At 44.2% G+C, this 22,569-nt stretch overlaps 1 protein-coding gene across 2 annotated transcripts in view; it reads right to left on the bottom strand.

The window, feature by feature from the left end:
* Positions 1–22,569, bottom strand: part of GCKR (glucokinase regulator) — a 142,080-nt gene that overhangs the window by 52,930 nt on the left and 66,581 nt on the right. For both annotated transcript variants that reach the window (XM_029596365.1, XM_029596364.1), the window contains exons 4-10: positions 19,188–19,256; positions 18,991–19,064; positions 18,521–18,587; positions 15,568–15,621; positions 12,426–12,520; positions 5,894–5,999; positions 3,008–3,123 (exon numbers count right to left, since the gene is read on the bottom strand). In XM_029596365.1, the coding sequence (XP_029452225.1) occupies positions 3,008–3,123; positions 5,894–5,999; positions 12,426–12,520; positions 15,568–15,621; positions 18,521–18,587; positions 18,991–19,064; positions 19,188–19,256 (581 nt within the window). The remainder of the gene's footprint in view (positions 1–3,007; positions 3,124–5,893; positions 6,000–12,425; positions 12,521–15,567; positions 15,622–18,520; positions 18,588–18,990; positions 19,065–19,187; positions 19,257–22,569) is intronic.

Genomic DNA, 22,569 nt, shown 5'->3' with positions numbered 1-22,569 from the left:
TCTGGCGTGGACATTTGATTTTATTGGAATGAGTGGCAAGTGTGCCCGGCTCAGTTTGACCCTGCTGCCCCCAGCCCATGGTCCAGGAGAGACTTTTCCTCACCTTGGAGGAGTTGCCCCAAGGCTCCGCAAGTCTGAGAAAGTGACCCTTTGGGAAACCTGGCTATATTCATATTTCACTCGAAGGCTCTATCGTCTGATGGAGACCTTAAACTAACTCAAGATATTGTCATCAGTAACTGCCCATTGTAGGTGTCTAACCAATCTCCCATCTAAAAAAAATACCACTAAAACATCTCCTCACCCATGTCATCTCCCATTACCCCATATTGCTCTACCTAGTACGCTCTATACTGGTATCTGATATTCTAACACCATCTGCCATGGGAGGTTAAAACTATTTAGGACAGACTGCTTTCTATCTGCGACCAGTGTACCTACCTGACTTCTTTAAATTACTGTATAAACCATGTCCTGCTTTGTCTGAACTCTTGTACGTGACAAGATTGGTATCAGCACCAGAGCAAAGCAATTTTCCACAACAGAAATTAGCCCTTTTTTGCAGGAAAATATACAAGACCGTTACCATAATCCATTTACATTTCCAGTAACAAGCAGGCTAACTTGTTGATCAGCACTACATCAAGTCCACTATAATGCAACACAGCAATGTTTGTAATCAGCTGTTAGATTTAGGGGTGGTGGGGGGTGGCAGCTTTCTCTACTTTTCTTCAGTAAATTCAGAAACGACAACATTGTTGTGGCACAAACATATGATGGCGTCTGAAGAAGGAGGCCTGTCTGATCTTGAAAACTCTAGTTCTGCTGGCCTGCGAGAGCACTTGTCACCCAAGGGAGGGAGAGTGAAAGCGTAAAAAATAAGGATGAAAAAACAATTAAAAAAAAAAAAATAAATAAAAAAAAAAAAATATATATATATATATATATATATATAGCAATTAGCAAAGAATCCAATAACAGATGTCCGGCATGTTGTAGTGGCTTTGTTTCAATTTTATATTCAGCAGGGAGGCAGCCTTCTCATGTGAGTCAGATGTGCAAGATTTGCCAGGAGTTATACCCACTGCCTCCAACCCTCTGCCTACTTGTTGTGTTACCATAAAAATGAAATAACTATAAAGTCAACCACATTTATTCTATATGAACCAAAAATGTACTATTCTTTCCCACTTTCCTGCTCCTAAATATTCTGTTATTTCAATACATTTGAGCAGAAGATTAAGACACTTCCTTGTTCTACCCCCCATATTCCTATGGAAGAGTTTTCACGTTATGGCATGTGCATACTGTTGCACGTCCCGTCCGTGCTTGGCCTGAGCCCGGGCCTGCTCACCTCACTAAGTCCTCCACAGGTCCTGGGGCGTCCTCCCCAGCTGCAGCAGCGAGTACAGCCAGGCTTCGGCGTTCTGTGGCGGCGGTCGCCGGGCCTTCCACCTCCAGCCAGGCCTCACAGCGAGGTGAGGCGTCCTCCATGGCGTCGGCCCCGCCCCTAGGCACGCGCGTGTGGAGCACCCAGTCCCTTAAAGGGCCAGTGGAGGGTGCCAGCTCTGCGGCGCGCCCTGATTGAATGCTGTATAAGAGGAAGTGCCTGCCTGCACTTCCTTGCCTTGGCAATCGGGTCGATCACATTGTGATATCAACTTTGCCTTTGCGTTTCCAGTCTTTGGTCCAGTCTCATTCTAGTCTTGTTCCAATCCTGTTCCAGTCTCGTTCCAGTCCTGTTGAGGAGTCTTTCTGTTCCAGCGTCTCCCCAGGTAGTACCTCTCAGACTGTCTTCTCGGTACCGACCTCTGCCTGTTCTTGACTATGCTTGATCACCCCCTGGATTTGACCTTTGCCTGTTTCCTCAACCATGTCTCCATGCTGCCTGGAACTGACCTCTGCCTGACCACTGACCACATCTGACCGCTGTCTGGAACCTGACCTCTGCTTTGGCTGACTATCCACGGACTGACCATTGAAACTTGACCTCTGCTTTGGCTGACTATCCACGGACTGACCATTGGTATTGACCCCTGCTTTGGCTGACTACGCTACCTTGACTCTGGCCTTGATCCTTGCCATACATTCAGAGACTGTTTTCGGGCCTGCTCTAGCACCTCGGACTCCAAGCCTGAACATCGTCCGCGTACCCTTGATCGTGGTGGGCACACCCCAGAACTTTCTCTCAAGGAGATTCTGCAAGGCCCACCTAAGACCAGGCAGCCCGGGTAACCAAAGGCTAAAGCCAAGGGAACCCCGGGTTGCTAGTGGTGAAGCTCCAGCTAGCCTCTGTCTCCTCCTGTGCTCTGCCTCCTGGTAGCAGGTGCTCTCTGGGTCTGACCAGGGAGCCTACCAATCCTGCACTAGGCCAAGGGTCCACCTCCCGGCGCAACACATACCATTAAGTGGAACTGTAATACTTTCTTGTTTTACAAAAGTAGAAAACAAAATGTAATCTAAAACAGGGATACTCAATGCCCTCCTTGGGCATCACCCAGTCTATCTGGTTTTCAGGATATCCACAGTAAATATGCATGAGATATATTTGCATGCAGTGGTGGTGGCACATACAAATTTTTCTTCTGCACACTTATTGCAGATAGTCTGAAAATCAGACTGGCCAGGATGATCTCATTGGTCTGAACAGTGTGCCAAATTACAGCAGGGAATTCATTCTTATGATTTTTCTAGGGGGAAAGCTTCGAGGTAAACTAGTTTAAATTTCAAAATCAAGAGGGATTCTACTAGATAGAAGTCATGTTCTGGTTAATTTATTGTAGCTTCTGTTAAATTCAGATGACTGGGTTTCTTTGACTGGGAACAATCTATCAGGTTTTTGATTCTCTAAATGATTACAGATTTCACAGATTAGCACAATGTATATTTGTCATCTCATAGCTAAGTGGCATTGTCTCGTATTAGTAGATATCTCAGATAAACACCCTATCCTAATAATAATAAAAACCCTAGCCATGCTTTCCAGATTAGTCACCCTCAGACTTACTTCTCTGTAACCTCCACATTGCAGTCAGCTTTGTGTGCCACCAGGAACAAGGTCTCCAGAAGGATCTTTGTGGCACTTCCACCTTTCATCCGTGAGGAACCACTGATCCCCTCCGGCTGATTCAATACAGAGAAAAGCAGTTTGCAACACATCAGCAACAAGCGAAAGCAACAGCAACCCTGGAAAACTAAAGCTGGGGAACCTCAGGCACTATCTATCAACTCAGCAGCAACTATCTGGCCCAGAGCAATTGTAAGGAGGTTATTCCTGTGGCATGGATAGCATAATTTCCTGATCTCCTGCAGAAAAAAGCATGATGCACATACCTAGTAGATGCCCCTGGCAAGGTATAGCAAATGCTCAGCAGAGTGAGTGCATATACCAGTCCGTGGCACATAGCACAAGCATGCTCTGCAAGATTAGAGCCCATCTGCAAAGGGCATATTCTGGACTACACTACGGCACTTATACAAAAATGAACAGGGACCTGCCACTATCTCTATCTGTTTTTATAACGTTGTGCTCTATCTTGTATTTTTAGTTATTGAGCTTTAAGTAAGAAGCCACATGAGCATTAATCAATTTAATCAACTACATAAGAACATAAGAAATTGCCATACTGGGTCAGACCAAGGGTCCATCAAGCCCAGCATCCTGTTTCCAACAGTGGCCAATCCAGGCTACAAGTACCCAGCAAGTACCCAAAAACTAAGTATATCCCACAAAATGTATTGGAAGATTAAGTCTGAGGTATTAAATTAAAGGATGAGGATGTCAGAAGTGGGATTTAAACCCACATCTCCATTGGGAGACCAGGACACCCAGCACAGGGAAGAAGGAGCAATGGAGTCTGGCACCTTAGACCACTTGGCCACTCAGACCATCTCAGCCACCTTGTTGGGGAGGTGGAGCATGAGCAAGTGTGATAGGACCTGAAAGATGAACTAATAGATGTTAGTTTGGTTTCTTAAACACACAGGGGCGGATTTTCAGAGCCCTGCTCGCGTAAATCCGCCCAAAACCGGGCGGATTTACGCGAGCAGGGCCCTGCGCGCCGGGAAGCCTATTTTACATAGGCCTCCCGGCGCGCGCAGAGCCCCGGGACTCGCGTAAGTCCCGGGGTTCTCGGAGGGGGGCGTGTCGGGGGCGTGTCGGGGGGCGGGCCCGGTCGCCGCGGCGTTCCGGGGGCGTGTCGGCAGCGTTTTGGGGGCGGGTACGGGGCGTGGCTACGGCCCGGGGGCGTGGCCGCGCCCTCCGTACCCGCCCCCAGGTCGCGGCCCGGCGCGCAGCAGGCCCGCTGGCGCGCGGGGATTTACGTCTCCCTCCGGGAGGCGTAAATCCCCCGACAAAGGTAAGGGGGGGGTGTAGACAGGGCCGGGCGGGGTGGGTTAGGTAGGGGAAGGGAGGGGAAGGTGAGGGGAGGGCAAAGGAAAGTTCCCTCCAAGGCCGCTCCGATTTCGGAGCGGCCTTGGAGGGAACGGGGGGAGGCAGCGCGGCTCGGCGCGCGCAGGCTATACAAAATCGATAGCCTTGCGCGCGCCGATCCAGGATTTTAGTAGATACGCGCGACTACGCGCGTATCTACTAAAATCCAGCGTACTTTTGTTTGCGCCTGGAGCGCAAGCAAAAGTAGGCTGTTCGCGCGCCTCTTAAAATCTACCCCACAAAGAAACCAATGAGTGTGTGTGTCATATCGACCCTGAATGAATGATATCTAATTTTATGTTTCTTTTCTCAAATACTGTGTTTATAAAAAAAAATTAAAAAATGAAAATACTAATACTACTAACAAATCCTGTATGAGAATGGAGAAAACTGTGTCTCAATGTTCATGAAGTCATCTGGAGCCAAAGGTTCATCTTTGAACTCCCTTTCCTGCTTTGGTGACCACAAAATAGTTGAACTTAAGTCTTTTTATTACTTCATTAGTGATGGAAGGCATAATTTATCATCCTCTTCTAACCAAGTGGTCCTAAAACATGTTGTTTATGGCATGGCATTAAGAACTAAGAAGACCAATTCAGACTGATGGAGATCATGGCGATCATTGTATGGGGGCTAGCTTAGGAGATCATTTTGTTAATTTAGCATTGTTTAGTTGGCCTCTGCCTAGTGGCCACCTCTAACCTCACAGCAAAGCAGAAGGAATATGGAAACTTGCCTATTGTGTATCCTTGGCTTGACCAGAGAAGTTTAGGGCATAAAGTGCATGCACAATTGGATGGACTGATCAATGTTTTATCCGTGACTCATATACAGTGCAGTACATATACGCGCAGGCCTACAAGATCATTTTCAAAGAGAAACTCTCCAAGGAATTTTTCAGGCCAGGTGGGAATGTGAGTACCGTGTGCATACTTTGAAGCAGATGCCCACATATACTTCCACTCATCCAAGCTAACTCCATCTTCTTTTCCTGTACTGTAAATAGCACGTGAGCCTTTACCCACATTGAGATGGGAGGAGGAATTTTTAAACAAGCTTTTTAGATAATTTTTGCTTTTAGAAAACTACGCTCACAAATTCCCACTTTGATCCTTCCAGCCCCCACCTAAAGTTTAAATTTGCCAGAAGTGGGATTGACACTGATGCCTCCAGGGAAGTTTATGACTTGAATACAGTGGATTAAACTGCTCACCCAACCTGATACTTCTGCCTAGCTTATTATAATTTAGGTATTGGTAATCTTTCATATTTTAGTGCATGGGTCATTTCTGAGCTGGGACTGCATAGAAGAACCTGGGAACTCAGTTGATAAAAGCCAAAGGGCCTGATATCCTAAAGAGATCTTCCCATCTTGTGTCTGTGAGAAAAACACTTACTACATTTGATTATACATTAGGTCTATTAAGGGACGATCAAAACTTCTGAGTTTGAGCCGCATACCCCCACTGCAGGATTGAGGATTAAGGCTTTCTGCATCTCCTGGAGCTTCTGCATTCGCTCTGCAACCTGGCGGAAGGTGGAGTGCCAGCCCTCAATACGGTCATTCCTAAAATAAAGAAACACCATTAAAGATTGTGTGCTAGGCAGAGACATTTGTTATGTTAGAAAGTATAAAGCAGATATTGCTTAACAAAGGGATGTTAGTTGTCCCAAAATTTGCATCTTTTAAACATTTGTTAGCTCTATAGAGATATCAATTAAGGCTCATCTTTAGAAGGAAGACATTATAACTAACAGTAATGTAGTATTAAGGAATGATCTAGGTTTATTATATTCTAGGTTCATTATATTATACGTCTATTATATTCATAAAAAATGTCTGAGGGCATCTTTAAACTGAGGTGGGGGAGAGGGGGAGGGAATATCATCTCCAGAGTTAGCATGGTATTCACTCTCCATGTTCATTTAGTCTTGGGCTGTGCTATATTACTCTATAAATGAAAATTACTACCATCCCAAATAATCTAGCTTATCCTAGGAAAAGAAAGCAATTCAGTTGCCTTTTGCTAGTAATCTGTGGGAAGATCATGGCAACGCTATTTATCCATCTAACTTATCCAGTAAGTTAATCGGATGCTAGACCAGCGCAGGTCTGGCTTAGCTAGCTATGACTTATCCAGCTAAGTAGCGATTTTTGACGGGATATTCAGTAAATGTATCCGTGCTGCTGAGTATCGCTTGTAAATAAGCCAGATGGGTTTTGTCTGGCTGACTTTCATAAACATTTAGTTTATCTACCTCATTAAACAACGACTCTCCACACCAAATACAAGCAGCTTCACTCTCACAGCATTCCCATAATCCCTGGGGGGGGGGGGGGGGGAAGAAGGAGAGATTCCTTCCCTAACATCAGGGCCAGTTTTGAAACACAATCCACCCTTAAGGAAATTTAAAGAAGGAGGAGGAAACTGCTAGGTATAAAAAAGGTTACACAATGCTGTCTTGAGAAAAATAACCTTAAATGAAACCAATTTCACAGGATATAGAGATCTTTGATTTCACAATTATAACATCCTTAGGAAAGCTTACACTTCTATAATCTCATCAGCAATATTTCATTATGCAAATCTAATATATTATAATTTAATAGAGTTTGATACTTTATTTGGATTAATTAAGCTGAATAGAATGAGTTTTCTCTTTTCCTGTCAGCTATAATTTTTTAAATCTGTTCACTTAGCTCCAGGGACTCTTGTTTGCAATATATTTTCAATGTCTGCCTCCTTTGTTTCCAGATGCAATCTGTGTTTCAGTTCTTTTAACTAGTGTTATCAAAAAGCTTATTAAGGAAACATTTAAAGGCTCACTGTTTAAGTGCCAAGACGACTTTGACTGTAAACTACAGAAACATTTTTCCAATTTGCTTCAGAAAAAAATGTTCAAATGACAATATAAACTAAGTCAAATTTTTACACAGCCATGGTACCGGGGGGGGGGGGGGGGGGGGCTTTTCAAGGTCTGCAGACACTGTCCCGGTGATTCATTACTGGTGGCGCTGATTGGAGGAAGGGCCGCTGGAGGAGGAGCTGCCACTGTGACACTGCAACCCGGGCCTTTAAATGTCGGTGTCCCACGGTGGGCAGCCGTTGGCGTGTGGCTTCAGCCCAATGTCCTTGGTGTAGGTGATTTCAATTCGGAGGCATTGGAGGTTTCCCTGAGCTCAGACGCTAGATCTCTTCCTGTTCAACCAGTCTGTTATTTGAGGGATGGTTCATTGAGGGTTGGAGATCTTCCCCAAATTAGCCCTAAAAGGGGGGGGGGGGGTAGCAGGGGGAACCCTCCCTTCTGGATTTAGAGAGGGAGGAAATTGTGAATCATCTGTTGCTATTTCCCAGTCCCCTGTGGTTCATGATAAAAAAAAAAATCCTACCCCCACCTTGAGGCATGAACGAGGCTCCTGTTGGGTGCGTTTCAAGCACAAGATATTCAACAAGCTCTGCCTGTTGGTGCTGTTAGTGCCTGCTGCGGTTCCTCCACTTAATTTGGGAAGATTTGGGATTGGAGAACTTTCTGAATCTGAGGGCATAACTCTCAGAGATATATGGAGAATATAGTGACTCGCACTGAAACATCTCTGGTATAAATGATCAATCAGTACTGTGCTTTCTCCTCAGGCATAGAATCTGAATTATCTAACGTGGAGGCGAACTGGAGCTCAGGTGGCCACCACGTCTGATGCTACGTCCTCGTTACAATTGAATGCTTTGTCCATTACCAAAGAGGATTCCTTTTTACATCAGAAGTGTAAAGCTTTGGAAAACATGTTAAGAACTAAGAATTTACGATTGTTAAATTTCCCCCAGACTCTCACCACAGGAATTATTAAAAGAAATATGCAATTGAGGACTTTCAGTTTTCAGATGAGAAGGAATTTCATGTATCTAAATGTTATTATGTTCCATTAACGAAGAAGAATACTAATGAGGTAAGAACATAAGAAATTAAGACTTGCTAAACTGGATCAGAACAAAGGTCTATCAAGCCCAGTATCCTGTTTCCAACAGTGGCCAATTCAGGTCACAAGTACCTGGCAGGATCCCAAAGGGTAAAAAGATACCATTCTGCTTATCCTAGAGATAAGAAGTGGATGTCTGCAACTCAACCTTAATGGTTTATGCACTTTTCCTGTAGGAACTAGTCCAAACCTTTTTTTAAATGCAGCTACACTAATGGTTTTCACCACATCCTCTGGCAACAAATTCCAGAACTTAATTATGTGTTGAGCAAAAAAATATTTTCTCTTATTAGTTTTAAATGTATTACCTAGTAACTTTATTGTGTGTCCCCTGGTCTTTGTACTTTTCGAAAGAGTAAACAACTGATTAAGGTTTACTCGTTCCATTCTGCTCATTATTTTATAGACCTTTATCGTATCTCAGCCTCAGCTGTCTCTTCTCCAGGCTGAAGAGTGTCACAGATGTTCTATTTCCATTTGATAGCTCAGATTTCTCAGGGTTTCTTCAGAGCTCTAATGACAATATTAAGACCAGAGCTACACTTATTGTGACATTTACTGGTGAATCAGATAAAGATTTGGTACTTTCTCAATACTTTAAAAATTAGAATGAATTTTTCTGTGGTCAAAAAGTCCAAATTTTCCTCGATGTCTCTATGGAGACCCAAGCCAGATGGAAGTTGTTTTTACAGTATAAGCAACAATTTTTTGGCTTTGGGGGCCTCTTTCTAAGTTTCCTTCAAAATGTGTTATAGTTCATCAGGGGAATAAATTTGTTTTTTATGACCTGACTCATTTAGGGACTTTTCTTCAGGATAAGTCACCCAATGACTAACTGTTAATAAGCTTGGGATCTAGTAATTATATAAATATTAGCATACTGCAGGTCTTTTGCTGTTTCTCTTTTTTATTAGTTGCTGTTTCTTCTTGGCCCCTCATATTACAGAGTAGAATATGATTTATGAAATGAAATGTATTTTCTTGTTTTGAATTATGTATTATTAATTTTTGAAACTTAATAAATATTACATTGTAAAACAAAACAGCCATGGTACTTACCAATATTTTATTTTTAATTATTTACTGTATCTTAAAGTACATTTTATGCAATGTAATCAGGAAGTAAAAGTTGGTTTAAATTATGAGGCCACAATCTATCTATATGTTTGCACTGGGAAACTAAGGGTAAAACAAGAGCTCAAGTAGGTTAAGTAGCCACGAAAATGGGCAGATGTTTTGTGATCTGTCTAGCATCTTGGGAGATTGCCTCAAATTCTATGTATTCCTGCAGCCTTATAATCTAAATAGTTGCAGAAAGTTTGTCATTAAGCTAACTTTTAACAAAATTCAAGATAAAATATATTAATTTTGACTTTCATCACTATTTATCCCTGGGTGTTAGCAGCATGGGCTCTATTTACTCTTTGGGATCTTGCCAGGTCCTTATGGCCTGGATTGGCCACTGTTGGAAACAGGATTCTGGACTTGATGGACTCTTGGTCTGACCCAGTATGGCATATCTTATGTTCTTATGCTCTAAGCTATGACCATGATCAAAATATCCATAAATCCTAAGGGGTAGATTTTCAAAGGGGTACGAGCGTAAGATATGTGCGTACCCCCCCGAAAACCTACCCCAAACCCCCCTGCACGCGCCGAGCCTATTTTGCATAGGCTTGGCAGCTCGCGCAAGCCCCGGGACACGCGTAAGTTCCGGGGCTTCGTAAAAGGGGCGGGGGAGGGGCGTGTCTGGGGCATGTCCGGGGTCAGGGGGCAGTTCGGGCAGGACCAGGGGCATGGTGCCAGTCCGGGGGCGTGGTCGAGGCCTCCGGACCAGCCCCTGGGACGGGTGATGGCGTGCCAGCAGCCCGCTGGCGCGCGCAGATTTACGCCTGCTGAAAGCAGGCGTAAATCTGCCAACAAAGGTAGGGGGGGGTTTGGATAGGGCCGGGGGGGGGGGTGGGTTAGGTAGGGGAAGGGAGGGGAAGGTGCGGAGGGTGGAAAGAAAGTTCCCTCTGAGGCCGCTCCGATTTCGGAGCGGCCTCGGAGGGAACAGGCAGTGCGCGCCGGGCTCGACGTGCGCAAGTTGCACAAATGTGCAACTTGCGCACGCCGACCCCGGATTTTATAAGATACGCGTGGCTACACGCGTATCTTATAAAATCCAGCATACTTTTGTTCGCGCCTGGTGTGCGAACAAAAGTACGCGCTTGCGCAACTTTATAAAATCCGGCCCAGCATTTCTAGGTATACTAAAAATCATAGGTGACCATTTTGCAGAACTAAATGTTCCATTTTTATTTCAAACTGCAAAAATATGGACTATAGTGATATCTTACTTCATCTGAACAAACATTCTGTAGGAGATCTCTAAATGAGAGCTTCTGAGATGGTCGCTGACCTATAGAAAGCCTGGGAGATCTCTGATTTGATCTCTAAGATGGGCACTATGAAGTCCATATTCACACACAGTCCAGATAGCAAAGTTAGCCGGATAAACTTATCTGGCTAACTTTGATATATTCAATAGTGTAGTCACACTATTGAATATAGCCAGCTATTTTAATGTTAGCAGATTAACTATAGTTGGCTAACTTTAGGATAGCTATTTGGCCCAACCATATTTAGCCATCTATGTCATCCAGCTAACTCTGAATATCCCAGTTACGCCTCTGGAATGCTCCTAATGTATCTGGCTAAATTCTACCCTCCTAACTTATTAGGTGGCTACAATTTAGACAGATATGTGTCCAAATATTTATTTAACTGGCTAATTTCCAAGTTAGCAGGCTAAATGCATTTGAATATTTTATTATCTCTAAAAGATATTTTCAAATAGAGATGTGAATCGTGTCCTCGATCGTCTTAACGATCGATTTCGGCTGGGAGGGGGAGGGAATCGTATCGTCGCCGTTTGGGTGTTTAGAGTATCGTGAAAATCGTTAAAATCGTGAACCGGCACACTAAAACCCCCTAAAACCCACCCCCGACCCTTTAAATTAAATCCCCCACCCTCCCGAACCCCCCACAATGCCTTAAATTACCTGGGGGTCCAGCGGCGGTCCGTAGCTAAATCGGGGGAAGGGGGAGGGCAGGAAAACCGGCACACTAAAACCCCCTAAAACCCACCCCCGACCCTTTAAATTAAATCCCCCACCCTCCCAAACCCCCCCCCCAAATGCCTTAAATTACCTGGGGGTCCAGCAGCGGTCCGGAACGGCCTCCTGCAATTGAATCGTGTTGTCTTCAGCCGGCGCAAAATGGCGGCGGCCATAGACCAACACGATTCGACTGCAGGAGGTCGTTCCGGACCCCCGCTGGACTTTTGGCAAGCCGGGGTCCGGAACCCCCTGTAGTCGATCTCCTGCCGGCGCCATTTTCCGTACGGAAAACGATTCGCGGCAGGAGATCGCTCCCGGACCCCCGCTGGACCCCCAGGGACTTTTGGCCAGCTTGGGGGGCCTCCTGACCCCCACAAGACTTGCCAAAAGTCCAGCGGGGGTCCGGAACGACCTCCTGCAGTCAAATCGTGTTGGTCTATGGCCGCCGCCATTTTGCGCCGCCATTTTGCAAAATGGCGGCGCAGAATGGCGCCGGCTGAAGACAACACGATTCAATTGCAGGAGGCCGTTCCGGACCGCCGCTGGACCCCCAGGTAATTTAAGGCATTTGGGGGGGTTCGGGAGGGTGGGGGATTTAATTTAAAGGGTCAGGGGTGGGTTTTAGGGGGTTTTAGTGTGCCGGTTTTCCTGCCCTCCCCCTTTCCCCAATTTACGATTTTTTGACGATAAATCGGGGGAATTGGTATTGTATCGTGGCCCTAACGATTTTTGACGATTTAAAATATATCAGACGATATTTTAAATCGTCAAAAAACGATTCACATCCCTATTTTCAAATGTTTACTCACATAGATCACAGTGTGCAACAAAAATATATAGGACAGAAGTAACCCAGAGGTAATTTTTAGAGATTTATAATTCTTCTCTGTAAGCTTTCTTCCATTGTATAGTTTACCTTGCCATACTAACTGGGTTGAACCCCACCAAAACTGGCAGAAAGATATCTAGATTGTTCATGCAGAAATCCAGTTGCCCAGCAATAAAGGGAGCCTGCAGGAAATCAGATACAGAGATGTTACAGTCTTACAGTTAATCTATAGTCCTAGTGAGACAAGTTAGAGTTCTGTTATCACATTACAGGCCTTGCTCTGGTTCAGGTTGGATTTTCCCTAGATCTACTGAAGAAATCTATCTGATTTTTACTATCAAACTGTGGTAGTCAGTTTGTTGCTGTTGAATTATTTTAGGGATGTGAATCGTTTTTCTGACGATCGAAAATATCGGAAGATAATTTCAAACTCGTCAGAATTCGGGGGGCCCCTGAACCCAATATCGTTTTGGGGGGGGGGGTCGGGAAGAAAGGGCACTTAAAAATAAAGCCCAAACCCACCCCAACCCTTTAAATTTAATTCTTTTGCATCCCCCACCCTCCACTCTCGGGCCGTTGGCTGCCACTAATCAAAATGGCGCCGATGGCCCTTTGCCCTTAGCATGTGACAGGGTATCCGTGCCCCTGGCCGGCCCCTGTCACATGGTAGGAGCAATGGATGGCAAGGGCCAATGGCACAGATACTCTGTCACATGATAAGGGCAAAGGGCCATCGACGCCATTTGATTAGTGGCAGCCGACAGCCTGAGAGTGGGAGATTGCTCCTGGGACCCCCGCTGGACCACCAGGGACTTTAAATATTTGGGGGGGGGGGGTCGGGAGGGTGGGGGATGCTATAAAATGCTATAAAATCGGGCGTAGATATTAAAATCCGGCCCTAGGGATGTGCATTCGTTTTCCACAAATTATACAATATCAACAATATTGTCTAATTCGTCATGGTTTGGTAGAACCAATATACGAAGCAATTTTTGCCGAGATTTCGGCAAAATTTGTATTTTGTGTTAGTGTGCACTAACATAGTTACTGCGCACTGCATATCTCTTAGTAAGCAGTAATATCAATTAGTGCGCACTGTTTTTCTAGCTAATGAACTTCTCTGAATTGATACTTTTTAATTTTAAAGTAGCATTTTTTAGTGCGCACTAACATTATTTACAGCGCACTACTACATACTTAGGGCTGGATTTTAAAAGGGTTACGCACATAGAGGTAGATCTTAAAACAGTACGCGCGCGTGTACTTTTGTTGGCGCAACCGGCGCCAACAAAAGTACGCCGGATTTTATAAGATACGCGCATAGCTGTGTGTATCTTATAAAATCTGGGGTTGGCGCGCGCAAGGAGCCGCCTCGGAGGGAACTTTCCTTCCGCGTCCCCCCACCTTCCCCTCCCTTCCCCTATCTACCCCACCCCCAGCCCTACCTAAATCCCCCACCTACCTTTTGTTGTGCAAGTTACGCCTGCTTGAAGCAGGCGTAACTTGCCCACGCCGCCTCAGCATCCCCCGGCACAGGCCGCAGTGCCGGGGGACTCGGGACCGCTCCCCCCCGTCCGCCCCCGAACCATTGCCATGCCCCCGGACCCGCCCTGGACCGCCCCCTGACCCTAGACATGCCCCCAGGACAAGCCCCCGGACTGCCGACACACCCCCGGACACGCCCCCTCCCGCCCCTTTTACGAAGCTCCAGGACTTACGCGCATCCCGGGGCTTTGCACGCGCTGGCGGCCTATGCAAAATAGGCGCGCCGGCGCGCAGGGCTTTTAAAATCTAGCCCATAAGGTAAGCGCGTAACCCTTTTAAAAACCCCCCCACGTGCTGAGCCTATTTTGCATAGGCTCGGCGGCGCACGCAAACCCCGGGAAACGCGTAAGTCCCGGGGCTTCGCTAGGGGGGGCGTGTCAGGGGCGTCGGGTGGGCGTCACAATGAACGGGGCGTTCCCGGGGGTGTGTCAGGGCGTGGTGCCAGCCCAGGGCATTCTGGGGGCGCGGCTGAGGTGTGCTATTTCTTAAAATGTACCCCTTAGTGCGTTGTAAGTTCCATTAGGGTGCACTAACTAACCTGTTAGTGCGCACTAACGGACCTTAATGTGCATTAACATCTAGCTAGTGCGCACTAACATCTAGCTAGTGCGCACTATCTTGTTCGATGTACTGCGCACTAACACACTTCGTCGAAAATTGTCGAAAAAAAAAAAAAGAACCATGGGAAGCCGAAATTTTCCACAGAGCGCCTGATCCAAAGCCTGAACCAATTTGTTTAAATGAAGCACATCTCTACTAAACATGTATAGGCGGGATAGGGGAGATATGATATAGACAGTAAATACTTCAAAAGTTTCCATGCACAGGAAGAGAAAGTTGGCACTACCATTTAATACGACGTGATATCTCTGATGAGCGGCGGTATATAAAAAACTATAAATAAATAAATAAATAAATAAATAAATAATAATACTCGTAAATGTTGGCCCCATCCCAGAACACCCCTTGACCAACTCTTTTTCACATATGTATATGTGCTCATGACAGTGAAAATATGCAGTTATTTTCTACCTTTATATAATATGGAATACACAAGTGCTACATATATATGCTAATTTTTACGCACATTAGCTTTTTGAAAATTCATCCTTTCGTGCCTAAATTTAGAAATCTGAAATCACAAAACTGCTAAATTTAAGTGCCTTAAAAGTAGGCAGGGCTAGGTCAGGGGAATGAATTTAGGAACTGAGTGCTGATTTCCTGAGCTGGGCACCTCAGTTTTGTTCCTAAAGTTATGAGGTCCCTACACTTGGATTAAGTTTAGCCATTTCACGTTAAGGCACCAAAGGTTACTGTAAAGTTATTGTTAAAAAATGTGTAGATGATTGTACTTGCTGATTATCGGCCCCTAACTATAGCTCCTAACATAGACACTTAAATTCAAGCATTCAGTGTTCTTTGAATATCAGGCTTTATGTACTTTTCTCTGTACTCTATTTGCTGACTTGGTTCTCTTCCATCTTGCCTTGTTTGTTCAGCTTTCCATTTCTACTCCTGATGACCATTGATCCTCTTACTGTTGTTCTATGTACAGTACTGAGGGATTTCTGGGAGAGTGGAAGGGATTGTAGAGTTGGTTGTGTGGATGGGAAGACTAGATAGGCCATATGGTCTTTTCTGCCATCATATTTCTAAATTTCTATGTTTTTATGTTACTGCTTACCGACAAACCACAGGAAATTCCAATGAAAGCTACCTTCTTCTTTCCTGCACACACCTGGAGTGTTAGAGGAGAAGAGATCATTATTACACAGTGCGATATGCCACAGCCCAATCCTGTAATGTACCAGAAACAAGATTGCCCAACCCACAACAGGCAGCATCAAGCTCAAGCGCAATATCGCAGATTTCGCCCGGCATTCTGTCTCATAGCCTGACTAACAGAGAGAGAGAGCTGTTGAACTCAGTGCAACTATTGCAAGATTTCAAATATACCGTAAATATAGGTGTTGCCCAGCATGAACTGCAGAAACTGGATAAGGGTCAACATGCTTTGTTTCTTTTGCTAGATATAGCTGTGGCATTAAACCTTCTTGATCATGGTGTTCTTCTTAGTCAATGTCATTCTTTAGGGATATGGCATTAAAATGTCTAGCCATTTTCTTGTATGTAGTAATGTTGAAATTTCATCTTTAGTTGAAGTGCCCTGCAGAGTTCCCCAGATATTGTTTAATATCTTTATGAAGTCATTGGGAATGTGTTGCAATCTCTGGGTTTTTTTAGGATATTTATGTGCAGATGATATACAAATAATTTTATCCTTTGGGTCAGGATAATTTGATGGCACGAAAGAATCCGCAGTATGGTTTGCACAAGATCTTATAGTAGCTTACTGAAAATAAATTACTTTAACATGTAAAAAAAAAAAGAAATATTAAGAGTTGGAGAAGATGCCTGGTTCATGGATCCAGTGAAGTTAGTCTGGAATAGCGGTGAGATTATTTCATTTATTCAGTGAGGTATTGTGAGACAGGGAGTACATGGTGCATTTTTTTAGAGTTACCAGTAATATGAAGAGTACAATATGTCCTTTTTTTTAGATATGTACTGTTTCAAGTCTGTTGTTTGTGCAATGGTTGTATCTTGTGCTGTAATGGCTTTATGCACTGCTCTCCCTGAATGGCTAATGCATAGGCTTCAGTTATTTCAGAACAGGGCTGTAAGGAGTATTAAAACAACCTAGAAGAGCTTCAACATTTGGAAAGATGTTGGAAAGAAATGGGATGTCAGATGACTGGCTGGCTCTTCCTTTTGCTCAATTAAGTGTTGTTAATAGTTTGTTTTGATCTGGTGTTGTGATTCATATAACTGCGATGTAGTTTGTTTTATTCTTTTGGTTTTTGAAGTATGGTTTTAGTGTTTTTACATGTTTTATATCTCTGCTTATGATTGTATACCGCTTTGGACAGCCCTCTGGGGCAGGAAAGGTGGTCAAGAAATCGTTTAAATCAATCAATCAATAAATATCTACAACCTCACCTACCAAATGCAGGTCCACAAGTCTCAACATAAAATATACCAAATATCACTCAGGTCACTGTCTCACTGTTTGATCCTACGAGAGTGACAAAGTCAGACTCACAGGACGGTATGAAGCAGTACAGCCTTCCCAAGCGAGAACTGATCTAGGCAGCACAAACTGAACTTTCAAAGGGCACAGTCACAGCTTAGGCCTCCAGGGAAAAAAGGCCTACAATAATAAAGTGTGCAGCACACATGAGACCCTAGAAATGAATTAGTTCATCTCTCACTGCCCATGCTCAGTGTGGAACACTATGGATGACATCATCAAGCCAACAAAAGACAGCACAGGCCCATGGGGAAAAGAGGCCTAACCTTCTAACGGCTATGGAGGTAATACACTGCAGTTGAAGGTGGTGTGGGTTTGCAGTTGATTGTACTGAAAAAAGTAACTATTTTGGAACCCACCCAAGGTTATAGTTATATATTAATTTATTTACATCATGCATTTTATTCAAAGTGTTGACTCTCTTGACAGGAGAGCAAGCTGCCAACAGAACTCTCTGCGAAGGTGCAGTGGTAACAATTCAAACTAACAGCTCATCACAATATGTTACCAAGTTTCACAGAAAACCTCATGCCTTGAAGGCATAGAACAACAATTATAAGATTAATTACAGTAACAATTTGGATTTATATAGCATCTTATATTCAGTCAGGATCCCAACTTTAGAAACATAAATGCAACCACCTCTGGGTGGGGTGAGGAGTGGTATGGCCACATATTTCTTGCATCCAGACTGCATGAAAGCTTCCAAAGAGATGAGAGAAGCCGGAATGTTATTGTTGGTTTTATTATCTGGGCACTATTGAGTAATTTGAGGCACAGAGAAATCAAGTAATTCATCCAAGGTCAAACAGAGAACCAGTGGTACAAGAAATTTGAACTTGCAACCCAGTCTCTCTCCTAATTTGCAGATCAGTGCTTATCACTAGATTTCTGTGACACAATGTGCAATGCTTTATCATTCCTACCATGTTTTCAGATTGCTGTTCAAGCTGTGTGTTTCTAACTGAAGTAGAACAGCCTTGTGAGCATTTTCCTGTACAGTGTTCTAAATGTTCACATCGATCCAACTAGAAAAGAGTGGCTGTAAAGTACACAGTAACCTTCAGATCCAAGGCCTTAGAATATTAGTGTGGATTCCAATCAGGTGATAGCAGTCACTATGGGGGCCATTATAGTATGGGTCAGATTCTGGGCCTTGAATTCTGGAGACAGCAGATATCCAGTCAGATAAAAAGAGGCTTTCCAAAGAGCAGCTCTTACAGAAATACAAGCCTACTGGATTAGTGGACTACACATTTTTTAAATAAATATACAAACCATGTACAAACAATGCACACAGCATATAGGCAGGAAACTTTTCCTTCTGCACGGGAAGTCAATTGATACTAGAACTATTTCCCTCTCACCATGACAGGCTGCTAACCCTGATCATAGTGTATGACTTTGCTATGCCAATCTGTAGAAGCTCTCCTACATCCAGGGCCTATGAGAGAGGTTCAACCTCATACTTGATCTTCCACTTAATCTGTGGAAAGGGTGGAGCACTCACCCTCTCGAGCATCAGGGTTTTCCTGTTAGGACTTACCTTCTCCAGTTCTGCAGCTCCAAGAAGAGGGTTGTCTTCTGGGGCCTCCTGAGCTGATACAAGTGATCTATACAAGAAGAGAAGAGGATGTTAATTTCCCTTTGGACCTTTCAGTTTCGGTGACAGCACACACCTCCCACACTTCTTGTAGGATGCCAGCTACAAAGCTGAAGAAAGCTGGGGCACAGAAAAATGAAATTTTACATACAATGTCTTAATTAAAATTAAAAAAAGATATTCAATACATTGCTACTATGATTAAAAGCAAAGGCACAGAACATACAGGCACAAAGAGGACAGCATGTACTGACTATACTGTAAGGTACACTTAGGTGTTAACAGCGACAGGCACAGAAGGCAGCCTACACTGACAGTATTGTACTGGGTACCTGTGACAAAGGTATAGTATCCGGTTTACAGTCAGTGTGCTAGGGATTTAAGTCCGTCTTCAGTCAATGGTCACTTCTTACCTGTCTCCCCCTGATATGATGTAAGTATAACAGGGCTTCCTATGAAGGCCCTTCAGCAGCTTGTTGAAGGAATTCTGAAAGAGAAAAAGCTCATTTCATTGTCGTTCCTTTGTGAACTTGACGAAAAGTGTCATAAGGAATAATGACTTGAGTGTGGCGCACACACACATTGCAGGGTGGCAAATGAATGGACTTACTGAGAGGAGCATAGCCATCCTGCCGGAATTTCCACACCCACTTAGGACTATTAGACCATCATCGGGCTCCTGCCAGGGACAGAGCAGGGAGATTAAAAACCAGTAGCGGTGCTCGTGAATATACCTTAGCTCTAGGGTACTATCCTAGTATTCTAGTATATTTACAAGAAAACAAGGACGGCTCATACAGTATAAGGCCCGCCCTGTGGCTAACTACTTCACTCCCAGGTTTATCTATTGTAGTATCTCTTGTGTTAATATGTTCTCTTCTAATACAAGATCCCCATGTACTAGTGCAATTTTTCTGGAGGGATCTGTTTTTATTCAGTAACTATAGTGCTAACCTTCTAACTCTTCCAGACAGTTAGGAGACAGGAAACTTTCAGGCTCCTAAAACACCAGTAGACGGAAGCCAAAACCTAACATTGGAACCTCCGTGGCTCCCTCCTACATGGTAAAACCATTGATGTCATCTCCTAATGCTGCACTCGGCCAACTGCAAGTGCCATGTCTCTCTCCCAGCAGTGAATATTGCAAATGGGTTATTCAATTTGCCCATTGCAGGAATCCGGGAGACAAAGCTCACAATAAACTACTGCCCAGGAGAATGAGAAGCCTCAGAGAGAAAGACACATACCCCTCCCTTTCTTTTGGAAGGCATCAAATAGCAGGAAAATTCAACAAGAAACAAAAGTAGGACAGCAGCCACTTCGTGACCCACTCATGTTGTCATCTTGAACTCCTCCCCAATGGGATCAACTTCCTCATTTGACCTTCAACTATGCTGTACCTCCCCAACTCACCAGCATTTTCACTGCCTTGATGCAGTCCTTCCAACTGATTAGATTTCTCCACCATTGTTCTTCCCTTCTCTGATCATTATTGGATAACTTGTACACTTAGGGGCAGATTTTAAAAACTACGCCCGCGCCTGCTTTTGTTCGCATGACCGGTGCAAACAAAAGTACGCCGGATTTTAATAGATACGTGCGTAGCTGCGCGTATCTTTTAAAATCCGGGGTTGACGCGCGCAAGACTGCGCAAAATCAGCAGCCTGTGCGCGCTGAGCCGCGCAGCCTGCCTCTGTTCCCTCCGAGGCCGCTTCGAAATCGGGGCGGCCTTGGAGGGAACTTTCCTTCCCCCCCCCGCACCTTCCCCCCTTCCCCCCCTTCCCCTACCTAACCCACCCCCCAGCCCTATCTAAACCCCCCCTACTTTTGTTCGAAAAGTTACGCCTCCCGAGGCAGGCGTAACTTGCGTGCACCGGGCCGGCTGCCGGCACGCCATGTTCCAGTCTGGGGCCTGGTCCGGAGGCCGCGACCATGCCCCCGGGCCGGAACCACGCCTGCGACCCCGCCCCAGAACGCCCCCCAATGATGCATCGGCCCGCGATATGCCCCCAGACACGCCCCCGCCACGCCCCCCAGGAAATCCCGGACTTACACGCATCCCGGGGCTTTGCGCGTGCCGGCAACCTATGCAACATAGGCTCTGCGTGCGCAGGGGGAGCTTGGGGCAGGTTTTCGGGGGGTACGCGCGTATCTTACGCGAGTACCCCTTTGAAAATCTGCCCCTTAATCTTCCTCCTCCATCATCTAGTTCTCTTACACTTTTAGGAATCTCCAGGCTATTGATCCTATTGATCTATGCCACATTTTTTAAGTCAGACAACAAAACCTTGTTTTTCGACATTCTTCTTGCCTTCTTTGTTTTACAAATGAAAATATCCTGCTTAATACAAAATTTCTGAGATGTTAACCATAGTTGTTTGACAAGCCAAAATATTTGTTGTGCTTCAGGGAATGTGAACCTAGCAAGAATATGAAGAATATGGAATGAAACCTAGTCAGTTTTTTCTGGCACAGATAGTATTTTGGGTGGGATCCAAAGTGTTCACTGCTTTAGGTAAACAGGTTCCATCTTTTTCCAAGTTAACTGTATAAAAACATACAGCACGCTGATCCCTTCACAATAAGCTCACAGACTTGGGTGCTATTCAGATCCCCAGAAACACTAAGGGGTCAATTTACTCAGTTTGCAGTCAAAAAGGAAGCAGACCAGTAAATACAAATATTTGCTTTTCAAAGCTGGAGCAGAGACTACATGGGAATTTCACTAGGGTAGATAGAAGATTACGGAATTCTCCCTCAGATCTACCTCTTAAGAGATGAGAAAAGTTTGTATGCATAGTACATCATGTACTTTCTGAAGGAGAAATATCCCAGAAGAAAAGGGAGATCAATTGCTTGTAGCTTCATAACTATTGCTTCTTCCTTTCTAGAAAGGAGATGAGCAATCTTTATAGTTAAAAGACTTAACAGAGCAAATTGATAAAGCATTTTCCATTTTCATTCACAGCTTTCATGGTTACATAATAAATGATGGCAGATAAAAACCCAAATGGTCCATCCAGTCTGCCCAGAATGTTCTGTTAAGGGTGGTAACTGCCACTCTGTACAAGTGACCCCCATGCGGAAATATTACTCCGATCAACTTTCCTTTTTCTAATGGAATTGTTGAGATTGACTGGTCCAGGCGGAACACGTTATTTCAGATAATGGTTTTTTTCTGAATTATCCCCCTGAAGCAGTTATCAATGAAATGTCAGCTGATGTAGGGGTTCTTTCACTTCATCTATGTCTTGTCTATGGATTGACTACTTTTTAGTGCAATTTAAAAAAAATGATTAAAATAAGCCATTTAGGAATTTATCATTTTACTGCACATATAAAGGTGAATGATAGATAAGAACAGGTTGATGGACAATGATTCCATACACCTTCTGGCTTGCTGACACCATTTTATAACACCATATCATATTAGTGGTTTATGTTATAAGATGTTTTTTCTTCCTGTATCTTTTGTCCATTTGATTTGCCACTGGGCATAAATATTACTCTTTTTTGTTATTATCACACTTAAAGTTAACACAGGTTACACCATTAATCATGACCCCTAGTTCTACAGCTTTCTTTCCATTGGAAAAGTTTTGATTTTTGTACATCATTAATATCTTTCAGGTATTTAAAGTTCTGTATCATATCTCCCTGTCTGACCTCCAAGTATATAGGTCCACCAATTTCATCTCAGAAGTCTTTCATTGTAGACCCTGCACCATTTTGGTTACCTTTCTCTGGACCGCTTCCAAGCTATCTTTACAATTTTTCAGATACAATCTCCAGAACTGATCAGTACTCCAGGTGAGGCCTCACCAAAGAGCTGTATAAGAACATTAACACTTCCTTTTTCCTGCTGGTTATACCTCTCTTTATACAGCTCAGCTTCCCTCTGACCTTAGCCTCTACCTTATCACATTGCTTTGCTTCCTTCAGATTATCAGACACTATCACCCCTAGGTCTCTCTCCCAGTCCATGCACATCA

The sequence above is a fragment of the Rhinatrema bivittatum genome, chromosome 3, assembly GCF_901001135.1.
Source record: "Rhinatrema bivittatum chromosome 3, aRhiBiv1.1, whole genome shotgun sequence".
NCBI lineage: Eukaryota > Metazoa > Chordata > Amphibia > Gymnophiona > Rhinatrematidae > Rhinatrema > Rhinatrema bivittatum.
The sequence above is the reverse complement of the archived record's forward strand: the minus strand, read 5'-3'. Positions and strand labels throughout refer to the sequence as shown.